Raw genomic sequence first — 14,966 nt, forward strand, 5'->3', positions numbered from 1 at the left:
GGTTGATTCACAACATTAAATTAATTGAATGTAATTTAAAGCTGCTGATGCAGAATGGGGACTTGAGTATTTTATTTACGGTTTCTAACTGTTAACTTGATACTGAAATAGTAGTTTGGTTTAGCCTGAGAGGATTTTTGAACAATTTTGGAACTAATGAACGAAACATTAAAGGGGCGAGGGGGCATCAATAATCGATTTATATTCGAATCTTAGCTTCGTAATGTTAATAGAATTGTTAGGTTCCCAAATATTCCCACCTCTAGTAAACAGTAACGTTAGCTGCTGTTGGCTGCGTGCTGCCGGCAGCGGCGTCTTTGGACAACTTGTTTACTGGGAAAAGGCCACCTGTTGAGCCAGAAGAGGAGCCTACAACGAAGTCTATTCTATTAACTTTTCACGAATATCCCTTCGATCAAGTATATTTGTTGTAAAGTTGTAGGAGAGAACGCTGTTAAAAAAAAAGTGACTGAGTTTTGGTGGGTTACATTTTCCCTGTACTTAATGTTCGTTTTTAGCCCTGTCATGTTATTTTATATTCACTGTAATTTTCTGCCACACATTACCAGTCCATGAAAAAAAAAGGTGCACATTGCAAAAAAGGTTGGGGACCACTGCGCTATGGGACTGGGTAATACCAGCTTCAGCCTTTGTTTTGGGAGTCTGCTTGGTCTCAGTCTAACTGTGCCTGGTTGTTTTTTTCCTCAGGCTACTCTGGCCACCGCTTACATGAAAAAAACATGGCTGTTTGAATGATTGAACACTTATTTTGTAGATGTGAATGTATGAACGGTTGTCATTTTGGCAGTTAGTTCAGGATTTACCCTGCCTCTTGCCCATAGACAGCTGGGTTGGACTCTCAAGCACCCAGTCACCCTTGTGAGGATAAGAGCTACAGATAATCGATTGAAGGACTGATTAAAATATAGAGTGCACATGCATACACAGGTACAAACTGTACACATTGTGTAAAGATTCACGGTGAGTAGCAAAAATGTTATTTTGTATAATTTGCTAACATTAGCCATTGAATTGGAATGAACATACACCTTTTTCACAAGCTCTAGATACTGGTAAACAGCAATACAATTGACTGATTTTATTACTTTCTCTTCCAAAGATAAACGTAAAAAAATTATTATTTATTAATCCCCCACAGGGGAAATCAACAGTTCGACAGCCATACAATCACACAAATATACATTCAGCTCAGGTCAAGAAAAAGTTGCAAACAGCAAAATGTATTAAGTAGGGGTGTCAAACGATTAAAATTTTTAGTCGAGTTAATTACAGCTTAAGAAGTAATGGTAATTAATCGCAATTAATCGCAATTCAAACCATCTATAAAATATGCCATATTTTTCTTTAAATTATTGTTGGAATGGAAAGATAAGACAAGATGGATATATACATTCAACATACGGTACATAAGTATTGTATTTGTCTATTATAACAATAAATCAACAAGATGGCATTAACATTTTTAACATTCTGTTAAAGCGATCCATGGAAAGAGACTTGTAGTTCTTAAAAGATAAATGTTAGTACAAGTTATAGAAATTTTATATTAAAACCCCTCTTAATGTTTTCGTTTTAATAAAATTTGTAAAATTTTCAATCAAAAAATAAACTAGTAGCCCGCCATTGTTGACAATAATTACTTACACAATGCTCATGGATGCTTAAGCCTATAAAATCAGTCACACCCAATCGCCAGCAGAGGGTTACAAAACTCCAGAAAACACAATTAACAAGATGACATTTCACTGTGCTGTCATTTTAATCTGTTTGAGCGGGGCATGTGCATTAATTGCGTCAAATATTTTAACGTGATTAATTTTTAAAAAATTAATTACCGCCCGTTAACACGATAATTTTGACAGCCCTAGTATTAAGAGATAAAAAATAAAAGATTCACTCAGACTGATCTGTTGTATAGTCTTCTGGCTGTTCCGGAATTGTTCCTTTCTGCACTAAGAATGAGGAACCAGCAACCCTGATTGCTCCTCAGTACATTGGAGTGGGTGCCCAGTGTTGTTCAGGATGCCCTACATGAGAGTCCCACAGAGTCCACACTTTTCCCCATCACAAAAACACACTTCCGGTCCAGCCAGTTTGTGTGTCTGTGGGTCACAATGCCTCCCCCAACAACAGACTGAAAAAGATGTACACTGCCGACATTGAGCCTCTACAGGAAATGAAACATGCTCTGACCTTTCTTAAATATAATTGTTTTTTGATGATTTTTCTTGGGGGAAAAAAAGCAGTTCATGCTCAAGAAATTACAGCAAGTGGTCAAGATTGTAATCTCAAACCACCTCCTTTCCATTATTATACACAAACCCACACAAAGGACTTGCTTTACCCATGAAGAACAAATCCAGTTGCACAACTGAGCTCCGCAAGTCATCTACAAAGATACGCCACGTCCAAATTTTTTCTTGTTGAAACCCCACTTCAAATGTCTGCATTTAATTTTGAATGAACAGGAAGTTGCGATTTAACACTTAAGTTCACTGAGGTTATGATGGCTGCTTGACTTTATGGCCTTGACTGATTTTTTGGTGTGGCTGAATATGTCTCCATATGACACACCTCTGAGTCGGAGTTTGAAAACATGTTTTAAATTTTACGCTCAGGGTGCGAAGACTTCTTGTTGGATGACGATAGTGATGTGAGCGGTATCCAACTTCATGTATCCTTCTTGGCAAAGATGCAAATCTATTTCTTTTAAGAGCTTTCTTACAATTGAGCCAAGTTTGAACCCCTTTGTTTTGAGGCCAACAGCATTCAAAGATAAAGCCTTACTTAAGGCGCCTGAGGTGATTGATTAGCATAGCATAGCATGGCGTTAGGACTTAAGGTGATTTATTCCTTGACCACACTTATAAATCAAAGCCCATATATCTCAAGCTCTTCAACCTTCGAAACAAAGTGAGGAGCAGAAATATTTGCACACTTTGTGATTTTGCAAGTCCACCCCCTTAGAAAACAGGTAGAGGTCTGAAAACTTTTTCCACTTCTAGAGACATAAAAAAATCCAGAACTCACATTGTATGATTTTTCAATAATTTATTTGTAATTTGCTAGGGTTCATAAGTATTTGTAACCATATTGTTAATAATTGTTTGCAATTACAGTGGTCAGACGCTTTCTGTAGTTCTTCACCAGATTTTCACATATGGAAACAGGGATTTTGGCCACTCCTCCACATAAATCTTCTCTACAGCTGTCAGATTTCGGGGCTGTTCTTGAGAAACACAAAGTTTCAGCTCCATCCAAAGATTTTCTATTGGATTTAGGTTTAGAGACTGACTAGGCCCCTCCAGAACCTTGATATGCTTTTTACACAGATTCTCCTTGGTCAGCTTGGCTGTGTGCTTTGGATCATTGTTGGAAGATTCAGCCACGACTCATCTTCAAGTCTCTGACTGATGGAAGGAGGTTGTGGCTCAAAATTTGACGATACATTTCACTGTTCTTCCTCTGCTCTATACAGTACAGTTGTCCTGTCCCCTTTGCTGAAAAGCAGCCTAAAGCATGAGGTTTCCACCACCATACTTCACAGTAGGGATGGTGTTCTTGGGATTGTTCTCATCCTTTTTTTCCCTCCACACACGACAAGTAAAGTTTGCACCAAAAAGTTCTACTTTGGTCTCATGTGACCACATGTCTTCCACTGCATCATTCAGATGGTCCCTGGCAAACTTCAGACGGGCCTTCACATGTACTTCAACAGGGGAACCTTCTGAGCAATGCATGATTTTAAACCATTGTGTTCTACTGATAGTAGCATTTGAAACTGCATCTAGCTCTCTTCAGGTCATTAACCAGCCTCTACTGTGTAGTTCTACACTTTTCTTATCATGAGTGGTGCCCCACGAGGAGAGATTTTAAATGGAGCCCCAGTCTGCGGTAGATTATCAGTCATGTTTAGCCTTTTCCATTTTCTAACAATTGCTGCAACTGTTAATTTATTCTCACCAAGCTGCTTTCCAGTTGTCCTGTAGCCTTTTCCAGATTTGTGTAGCTCAACAATTTTTTCTGTGGTTTCTTTCGAAAGCTCTCTGGTCTTGCCCATGGTAGCAGTTAGATTATGACTGCCTTCGGGGTGTACAGTTAACAATAATTAGCTCAAACGGGTAGTGGGTGGGTGGTTACTCACGTGGTAAAGGTGGGCTTTTTGTAAGGTAGACTGACAACTCTTTGAGTGTCATAATTTTTGCGGATTCTCAGGGGTACAAATACTTATCAACCCCAGTAAATTACAAATAAATTATTTAAAAATCATAGAATGTGATTTCTGGATTTTTTTAGATTGTCTCGATGAGTGAAACTGCATCAATGATTGAAATTTCAGTCCTCTACCTATTTTCTAAGTGGGTGAACTTGCAAAATCACAAGGGGTGCAAATACTTCTGCTCCTCACTGTTCATGGAAATGCCATCAAAGCCCCACCCCCAAATTAACTTTCATCTTTGCTGGTCTTCTGAACAAATTGGGAAAGGTGAATGAATTTTTAGCCTAAAGCACAAGTACCGATACATGTTGTGAAGGACAGCATTGGCCAGTAGACATACATACCTGCTAAAAGCATGTTTTTGTTTGCGCAATCAACTCTTGTGCTGAGGGTCTAATGAATCTTCACTTGAAACAAATTAAATGAGGGAGTTAAGGCCGAGTTATACTTCCGAGTCAGACCTGCACCGTCAAGGAAGACCCGATTTACGACCCTGTGCCGTAGCCTGACGCGGTCCTATTGATTTTTCAAACCGTAGCGTCACGTCAGCGCATATGACGTGGCGGAAATGGACTGTGATTGGTTCGCTCAGACTGTTGTTTCCGGTTCAGCGCGAAATCACCGCCATTGTAAAACATTTTTCTAGACGCAAAAATGGACCAAGCCGACGGGAGTATCAACAAAGAGCAAGTCTCATTAAGACATCATAAAGTTTGCCAGATGGCAAGGTCAGCGATTGAATAAAAAATGGAAACACCACCGAGACGTGTGTGGTCGGAATCGAGTGGCCACACGAAGCGGTGACCCAGGCGGCCAAAAACTGCCAGCTTTTTATCACTTGTCATATTTTTGGTTGGTGCACTTCATCATTTATTGTGTACATATGTTTGCTGTGAGTCTGTGACTTATTTACGTGTCACACTTCAAGTATATGGAGAATAAAGCACAGGTTTGGTGTCAAAAGAGTTGTTTTGATCTTTAATTTTCAATTTCAATTCAATTTTCACACACGATACATCATCACTGATTGAGAGTGCCTCGGTGCTTTTTATGATAACGTTAACATCAAGGCTTCTAACGCAGTTTGTGAAGTTCCATAGACGCCAGAAATCTGCTATGGCTTCACACTGGCTGGTTGTAGGACACGGCAAACAAATCGGGCCGGATGGCTTTGCAGACCTCGGACAAAACGCCGGACGCAGTGCTCGATGCCAGTTTGAAGCTAGCCGCCACAGCTAGCTGGTTTTCACCCGAGGCTAGAAGAACTCTATGCGGCATCAAAAGTTGGACAGACCGCCTCGAAACTGTCTTCTGGGTCGCCTGCGCCTCAACATTTGTAGGATAAACATTTATTCAATGTTGATAAGCTGAAGATCCACATTCAAGCGTTCCATCTCGCATTGTTTATTTTTCTCTGTTAAACTAGACAAAAGGAAGTCAACAAGCATGCCCCAAAACCGTACAAACTTAACACAACACCCCTCTAGTGGCTTGGCGGCGAATTACAGAGCAACGCGTCACCTGGCCGGAGAACCATCGAATGTCGAATGACGCCGTAGTCGCTGCACCTTCACCGCAACGCGGTAGCATAACTCTGGCTTTAGTTTATATTGCACAAAAATGTGTTTGGGAGTACTTGTGAAAGCATGTTATAAAACCTGTTTTTAATTGGCTGTTCTACTGCTTTTAACTAATTAACTGTCATTTACGGCAAAAATGGTCCTATCTGTTTTAACAGCGAGGTGCGACAGTGATCATCTACTGCTCTACTTCAAATGCATTAGATGCCCATTTCCGCCAATGGCACGGAAACGTGATCGTTCACCACCAGCCCTCCCAGTACAAATGGATAGGACTTCAAGTGCTGTCAATAGTAAACAATGAGTTAATAGTATGTGGTCAATAAAACAGGAAACTGTTTTGTCATAGTGGACAGTCATCATTAATGAAAAAGTTTACAGTTTAACTCATCATGGGCCAAGGACGTGATTCAGGCCGACCTTAGAACTCTTGTTTTCCGACACCATGTGAGGATGGAAGTACCCTGGATGTTCCCTGACACCAATACTAGGCAAAGTTTCTTCATCTAAAACCCCTTCCCGCTTGTCGTCCATAGTTCCTTCATTCCTCACTTCCTCTCCTCCGTCACCCCCGGCCACATCTCTGGGGTCAGATCAGCTCCAGATTGGCCCCCACGCATGCCTTTGAATGGTGGGGCTTAGGCGAATGCTTCAAAAAGGAAGCCAGAGTCTGTTTCTCATTTTGATCTCCCCCCTCCTCCACCCTTTGCTCCTTTCTGTCTTCCTCTCACATACACATACAGCTGTCATCTGGCTTTTTAAGTTCCCTGCTGCATTTCTCCAGCTGGAGCTGGTTTATGACATTCTCTTTGCAGACTCTTTGGCCTGCCTCTCTCCCTCTCTCGTTGTCACTCATACACGCACACTTGAATCCAATGCAAAATCATTTTTCCCACCTCTGTTAGTCCTCCTCGCTCCTTTCACTGGCTCCTCTCGCTTACGTAGACACTTGGTCTGTTTGGAGGTACTCTGCGCGCACACTCATGCACATACTTTGTACATTCACTGTACACAGCTCGAAGGAGGGTCTGAAAGGGGTAAAAGTTGGGGTGGGGGGAAGTCAAAGGAAGCATCTCTTAGCAACCACAGGACAGTAATTACTGTTGCAGCAGCTGGGAGCAAACCAGATTTCCGCTGTGCGTTAAAGCACTGGCGTGGGCTCCTTTACTCACGGCACTGACTAACCAGAGCCAGCAGCCTCCCCCACACGCCATTAAGAGGAGGAGAGAGAAGGGCTCACCCAGCCTTGATGAGGTCTGGTGGTGGGGTTCAGATGGCAGGGGAATGTGCTTGGATCGGGGTTACATTTTTTGTGTTTGGCCTCCCCCCTTAAAAAGTGGAGAACTTGGGAAGCACTTAAATGAACTTGATGGTGGCAAATAGTCGTGAAATGAGGACAAAAGATTTTGGGCCAAAATAAAAGGCAAGAGCTATTGACAGATCTTGCATTAAATACCTTATTCGGTTCAGCAAACTTCAAATAACTCAACTTATGTTCATTTGGCTTTTTGTTACTCCAAAAGAAGTACCAGTGTCAAAGGAAATTTAAGGCTAACTACTAAAGCCCCTTTCACATAAACTTGAACACTGTTAAAATCTCAGGTTTTAAATGGGTAGCTCTTGTGTGTGAAAGCAATATCCCGGGTCGACTAACACGGAGATTACGTGGACATTTAATGGGTCGCGTTTTAGTATTACTGTATGTCCGGGACTTTCCCGGGACGAGGTGTTTGTCGATTCACAGCACGATGGCTGATGACGTAAATATCATGGCAGGCCCATTGTCATTTCCTCTTTCTTAGCAGTAAGACGAAAAGCGGTAAACAAACATCGAAATTATCAACATGGCAAACTGGAAATGGCAAAATTAAACTGAAAACATAACAAAATTAAATTAAATTGCTACTGGATCGTAGAGCCGAGGAAGAGAGTCCATCGTCAATCTTTGGAAAAGTGTGGTTTATTTTTTTGCTGCTGTTAGGGTCTGCAACTGCGGAAACAAGGTTGTACCTCAAAGTAGAAAACAACGGATGGAAGCGTTCAAGGGTTTATTTAATACAAACAAAAATATTTGCGAACGCGGAAATGGGGGAATAACACATTGGGTCTGAGGCAGTCGGTTGGCGGGGATCAATAATACTAACCTAAGTGGTAGGCAGAGAGCCGATAAGACAACAAAACAAATACACTCAACAACACAACGTACGGAATTTCAAAACAAGGGCAGCAGACGAACAAGCTAGCAAATGCATGAAATTCAAAATTACAAGGTGGCGAAAGGCACCTAGCAAGTTAATATCTCTTTGATCGCCTGGGCTTAAATACAGTCTTGATGAGCTTGAATTGACTGCAGGTACAACCGGCTCCGTAGCAAAACACAATCTGACCAACAGAATGTGACAGCCAATGCCGATCAAAACTGATGTAATGTTTCGGTTGTAAAATCGCGCCAGCAGCCTTCCCCACACAGAGAGCGCGAGTCGACAACACTGTGTTCACTCTGTGAAAGTGTCCATCCATGACGCGAGTAAATCCCGCGTCACCTTACACGGGAATTTACTGGGATTTGTGTGTGAAAGGGGCTTACCTTTAAAGGCTTATGTTAGCTATCTGCTAATAGAGGCGTGCGAAATTTCCGATTCTTAGATTATTCGCGATTCGGCCGTGGAAGATTCGGGAACATCCAAATTCCGATTATAGAATTATACCAGGTGAAGCGGAAATAAAACACAGTCAGCGTGGTCTTCAGGACGCAATGAGAAACGGGCCGAGAATAAATATCATGTTCAACTCATGACGCTATATATAAAAAAAAAAAAAAAACACACACACACACACACACAATAATACCTGACTGCGGCTGACAGGCGCTACAAACAGCGCCTAGTTGCTACAAACATACAGCGACATAAGGCTTTGGTAGATATCACATATATGTAGAACTAGATGCAAAATAACAGACGACGACGGCGTTAGAACATGTACAAAGAACTAGATGCGAAATGACGGACTTGTCGGCGCTAGTAAACAGACGCCATCTTAAACCAGTAGACTTCTCTACAAGGCTCTGTTGTAGCGAACCTAATTACTTTTTATCTAAAATACCCCTAAATCGGCAAAATCTTGACTTGAATCTATCTTTAAATGATGAAACGGTTTTAAAACTTTGACATGTCGAAAGTAGACAGAAGGGAAATTATGGAATAACGAGAGCAATTATAACAACTTTAACGGTTGATTCACAACATTAAAATTGACTGTAGTTTAAAGCTGCTTATACAGAATGGGGACTTGAGTATTTTATTTACTGTTTTTAACGGTTAACTTGATATTGAAGTAGCAGTTTGGTTTAGCCTGAGAGGCTTTTTGAACAATTTTGGAACTAATGAACGAAACATTAAAGGGGCTAGAAGGGGGTTGTGCACCAATAATCGATTCATAATCGAATTGGAGCCTCTGAATCATAATCGTAATCGAATCGATAGGTGCCCAAAGATTCCCACCTCTATCTGCTAACATATAGGAATAGGCTCTCTTGTTCGAAGTTATGACAATTAGCTTCTACAGAGATAAACAATATTGCTGGATCAGAGCTGTGATGGAAAACCCACCTTTTGTCCACCTTTTTTGGTTTTCGTTGTCTTTTTTTTTTTTTCAAAACCAATGAGGCAAATGCCACAGACTGAGCATTTCACAATTAGATTATTATTGCCATCTCCAACATGGCTGTAGGGTTGGTGTGGTATGGGTCCGTACCTCAGTTTTCTCTTTCAAAATAATATTTATTTTGTTTGTCTGAAAAAACTGCACTTTCTGTGGTACTGAAGAATAACTTGTTTGAAGTCAACAGTTATTCTGTTGTTACTGCTTCCAAGCTTCTGGGTATTCTTATTCACATGATAATCCAGTAGTGGTAATAGTTAAGTATGTAAAACAAATTAAAACACATGAAAATGTCAACAAAAACGGTACTTGTGTAAACATTGGATTAAGTGTGGATCGTGGATTTCTCTCAGATGTATTATTGTGTTGGTTTTCCTTTTTTATTACATACTGTTTTGATTTGCTGTTCAGCCATGAGAATTTTTCTCAGGTTTAGATGTATTATCTTTTGGGGTCTTTTATGTCAGGGGTGTGTCATCTTAGGCACCCCACGATTCGATTCGATTACGATTCAGGGTGCTACGATTCGATTATCAAACGATGATCAAGGTATTGACGATGATCGCGACTATCGCGATTATCGATGCATCATACATTGCTAATTGATACAATAGCCAAACACATTTATATCCATTATTTATTTAAAATATCCTAATGATTCAACAGGAACGATGGAAACATGCCCACACAACCAAAAGCTGCCCTCAAGCTGCTTTTTTATTTATTTATTTACAAGAAATTGCAAAAACATGAACCATTTTAAAGGGAGTACTTATTTCTCTCAAAAATACAATAAAATTTACACAGGTGGAATGAATTCCACATTTTCTGGAAACAAAGTGTCTTTAGAAGTAAGACTTCTTTTAACCAATATACTTTGTTTTCAGATTTCTTTACTATTTCGCATGTTTGTAGTGTTACCGCTGTACTTAATCATGGTTTTACAAGTTCTGCATATGAAATACACGTCAGCGAATTAGCTAATTAGCTTAGCGCTCGGCGCTAACTATTAACTTCTCAAAAACAACAACAATAAAGGCTAACAGTACAAGAGGGTTCGTGTACTCACCTCTTATAAATACATACGGGTCTTAGCAACACACTCAGGACATTTTTCAATTGAAATGCCTTAAAACTACTCCTGGAAATCTAAAAGACAAGGAGCAACGTTATCCCTCTCTTGCCCTCTCGCGCTAAAAAATAACTTGGCGCTGGCGCTTCTGTGACTGTCTCATACACAAATTTATTTTCCAGTCTTGTAAAAATGAGTAAATCTCTCTCAGTAACCGGCAGCATCCATCATAACACGCGTGCGCCCGTTAACGATGCCCAGGCGGCAGACGTGTCTTGAATTTCGTTCTGCTACGAGAGGCTGCCGCAAAGTTATGTGGGAAAATCATCGTTTTTTTTTTTAACCTTTGTGAATCGTAATGGAATCGTCACGTGTCGAATCGCGATGCATGTAATAATCGATTTTTTTGGAACTCACCTCAAACCAGAGAATTATTTGAACAGGAACTAAGCAAATTTTGAACTTTTGAAGAACAAAATATTGTTATTATTGAATTTAAAAGATGAAAAGAAAGACCAGAGAAGTAAAATTAAGGAGGAGATCCTTTTGTTTCATCTTTTTATTTCCGTAATTTTCGGACTTCACAGATAAGCCGCACTCGACTGTAAGCCGAAGCTGTCCTCACTGCATTATGGGATATGTACACCAAAAGATATTAACCGGTAACACTTTATTTGACAGCAGTATCATAAGAGTGTGATAAGACCAAATGAACCACCATAAAAATTTGAGCAAATCGGCTGCAAAGCTTCATTGCTTCAAGAAGCTTCATTTGGTCATCACTGCTCCCTTGGGGGAGACGGTCAACTGCTGCTGCCAACATTGTTGTCACCCAACATGCCTCCTAGCATGCATTGCGGCGCTACAGATGTAAATAACAATCAAAATTCATTTTCTGTGCTTATTTCTTCAGTTGCTGTTCCGGTTGTTTCATTAATTGCTAGTTAAGGTAGTTTGGTCACACATTTGACAGTGGCGCCATAAGACTGTCATAACACCATCATAATTATGACATGACACTGCCATGAGCATTAATGAATGCTTATGACAGATGTCATTTTGTGTTATCTGGTAAATTATCTCACTTTTGAATGGATGTAAAAGAGCCGAGCTGGACATAAATGGAGTAAATGACATACCGTAATTTTCGGACTATGAGCCGCTACTTTTTTCCTTGACTTTAATACCTGTGGCTTATAGTGCAGTGTGGCTTATTTGTTGATTTGGGTTAAGAGGTAACACTTTGTTTGACAGCAGCGTCATAAGACTGTCATAAGACCGTCATAATTATCACATGACACTATCAGGAGCATTACTGAATGCTTGTGTCATTAAGCGTCATCCGGCAAAGTATAACTCCATTTATGTCCGGCTATGATCTTCCACATCCATTCAAAAGTGAGATAACTTGCTGGATGACATCTGCTATAAGCTTTCATTAATGCTCAGGACATAATTATGATTGTCTAATCACAGTCTTATGGCGTCACTGTCAATTAAAGAGTTACCAATACCATAACTAGCAGTTAATGAAACAACTGGAACAGTAACTGAAGAAATATTTAGCACAGAGCATGAGTTTTGATTGTTATTTACATCGGTAGTGCTGCAATGTATGCTAGGAGGCATGTTGGATGGCAACAGTGTTGACAGGAGGTGGCAACAGACTCCCCCAAGGGAGCAGTGATGGCCAAATGACGCTTCTTGAAGCAATGAAGCTTTGCAGCCAATTGGTTCAAAGCTTCATGGTGGTTCATTTGGTCTTATGACAGTCGTATGATGCCGCTGTCAAACAAAGTGTTACCGGTTATTATATTTGGTGTAAATATCCCATAATACAGTGAGGACAGCTGCGGATTATAGTCCAGTGCGGCTTATCTATGAACAAATGCCGTTTTCGTGCCAAATTTGGTGGGTGGCGGCTTATAATCAGGTGCGCCTTATAAAAAAATTTGGGTAATTTGCCGGATGACACTTAATAACATCAGTCATAAGCATTCATTATTGCCTATGACAGTGTCATGTCATAATTATGACAGTCTCATGACGCCGCTGTCGAATAAAATGTTACCTAGTAACTGATCATATTTTCTTTCAGAGAAATATTTTTTAAATCTGAACAAAATGGAGGTTGGCAGCATCTCCGCAAAGAATGTCTTGTACCTTTTTCTACTGTGATGTAATTTCAACAGACAAAGTGACAATTCTATTAATCAAATGTTAGCCGCTTCGTGTATTTAATCCAACTTTGACACATAGCTTTACACCAGTGATGGGATTTTGGTGCGTGGACAAGCTGGGAGGCGCTCAGATACTTGTGCTGACATAACGTTGGCTCTTGATGTAATATCCTCCCCCATCTCGCGCTCTCTGTTTTTCTCCCGCACCTCTGCATTCATGAATCACGAAATCGTTGTCACATTTGTTGCCATGTGTACCGAAGTCTTGGCACGATTGCTCATTGAATCCTATTTATGAATCTACTGGAGCTGCAATGTAGATTTCCCATTCAGCGTATACATTCCTACACGACGCAATCTGCGGCATTCACAAGATGCTATTAATAGAAAGTTCAGCCTGATTGTTGTCAATGGTGAGATCCATTTCATTTTGAGACGTTGCCAAGCGAAGCTGAAAGAATGTGCTTTAGCTGATTTTAATTGATATGTTATTAATATTTTTTAATTTATATTTTAGCCATGTATCATATTTTGAAGCTTTTGACTCTTTGGAACTCTTCGGTTCTCACATTGAGGGCCTTTAGTCATCACTGCAGCACCCTTTCAAAAAATAGTTGCAGTCTACCCTCTAGTGGTTACATTTGGAAAGCCTTAGAAAGATTTTTGTTTTGTTGTTTATGCTTACCAAAATGGTGGCTTAATATCTCCACGTGTTTCTGTCTTTCTGCAGGCTTGCGAGGAGCCTCCTTCTATCTGTACACCCATGAAGGAGCCCTTCTCCCCTCTGAACAATGTGGTTTCAACTGAGCCCTTCAGAGGCTGCTACGTACGTGCTCAGCCCTTCGACGAGTTCTCCTCCAGCAACCGACGCTACCTGCCGCCACAGGTCTGATCCTCCTGCCACGCCCAACAATGTACATTTACTGAATAGAAAAGAGTCTTGAGTTACACCAATCAGAACATAGCTTGACAACTAATGCCCCTTTTCCACCGTACTCTAACCACTCTATGGTTTACTATTCGTAGTCCATGGTCAGACAAAGTGTATTGATGTGAGACCACGCTGCTGTTCAAGTGCTACTAGGGGCGACATTATAACATCTCACAATACACCGCTAGCAACTACAAAATTAAACACACTTGCTACATATGACAACACATGGATGATGAGACGGGCACAGGTCCCGAAACATACGCAGAAAATGGTTCTGAAAACAACAAGCAAATGCCCACTTGCCATGCTGTGGGACTTACAAGCCTCAATTTCAGATACTGTAATATCCATTATACCGTAATTTCCGGACTATAAGGCGCACCTGACTATAAGCCGCCAGCCACTAAATTTGACATGAAAACAGCATTTGTTCATAGATAAGCCGCACTGGACTATACGCCGCAGTTGTCCTCATTGCCGCAGTTGTCCTCATTGTATCATGGGATATTTACACCAAAAGATATTAACTGGTAACACTTCATTTGACAATGGCACCGTAAGACTGTCATGATACCAAATAACCCGCCATTAAGCTTTGAACCAACTGGCTGCAAACCTTTATTGTCACTAAAAGCTTCATTTGGCCATCACTGCTTCCTTGGGGTAGACAGTCGAACTCTGCTGCCACCTGCTCTCAACACTGTTGTCATCCAACATTCCTCCTAGCATGCATGGCGGCGCTACAGATGTAAATAACAGTCATGTCACTAAAAGCTTCATTTGGCCATCACTGCTTCCTTGGGGTAGACAGTCGAACTCTGCTGCCACCTGCTCTCAACACTGTTGTCATCCAACATTCCTCCTAGCATGCATGGCGGCGCTACAGATGTAAATAACAGTCATGTCACTAAAAGCTTCATTTGGCCATCACTGCTTCCTTGAGGTAGACAGTCAAACTCTGCTGCCACCTGCTCTCAACACTGTTGTCATCCAACATTCCTCCTAGCATCCATGGCGGCGCTACAGATGTAAATAACAGTCATGTTCTGTGCTAATTATTTCTTCAGTTACTGGTCCAGTTGTTTTATTAATTGGTAGTTATGGTATTTGGTAACATTTTCTTGGATAGTGGTGCCATAATACTGTCATAAGACAGTCTTAATTATTACATGACACTGTCATAAGCATTAATGAATGCTTATAATAGATGTCAGTGTCATCCAGCAAATTATCTCACTTTTGAATGGACATAAAAGTTCTGAGCGGGACATAAATGGATTTAGTGACATAATATGCC

General features: G+C 40.7%; 1 protein-coding gene across 1 annotated transcript in view; it reads left to right on the forward strand.

The window, feature by feature from the left end:
- spred1 (sprouty related EVH1 domain containing 1) overlaps positions 1 to 14,966 on the forward strand; it is a 114,280-nt gene that overhangs the window by 79,762 nt on the left and 19,552 nt on the right. Inside the window, exon 5 of the mRNA XM_057858811.1 lies at positions 13,466 to 13,621. Coding sequence (XP_057714794.1) covers positions 13,466 to 13,621 — 156 coding nt within the window. The remainder of the gene's footprint in view (positions 1 to 13,465; positions 13,622 to 14,966) is intronic.

The sequence above is a fragment of the Corythoichthys intestinalis genome, chromosome 15, assembly GCF_030265065.1.
Source record: "Corythoichthys intestinalis isolate RoL2023-P3 chromosome 15, ASM3026506v1, whole genome shotgun sequence".
Classification (NCBI taxonomy): domain Eukaryota; kingdom Metazoa; phylum Chordata; class Actinopteri; order Syngnathiformes; family Syngnathidae; genus Corythoichthys; species Corythoichthys intestinalis.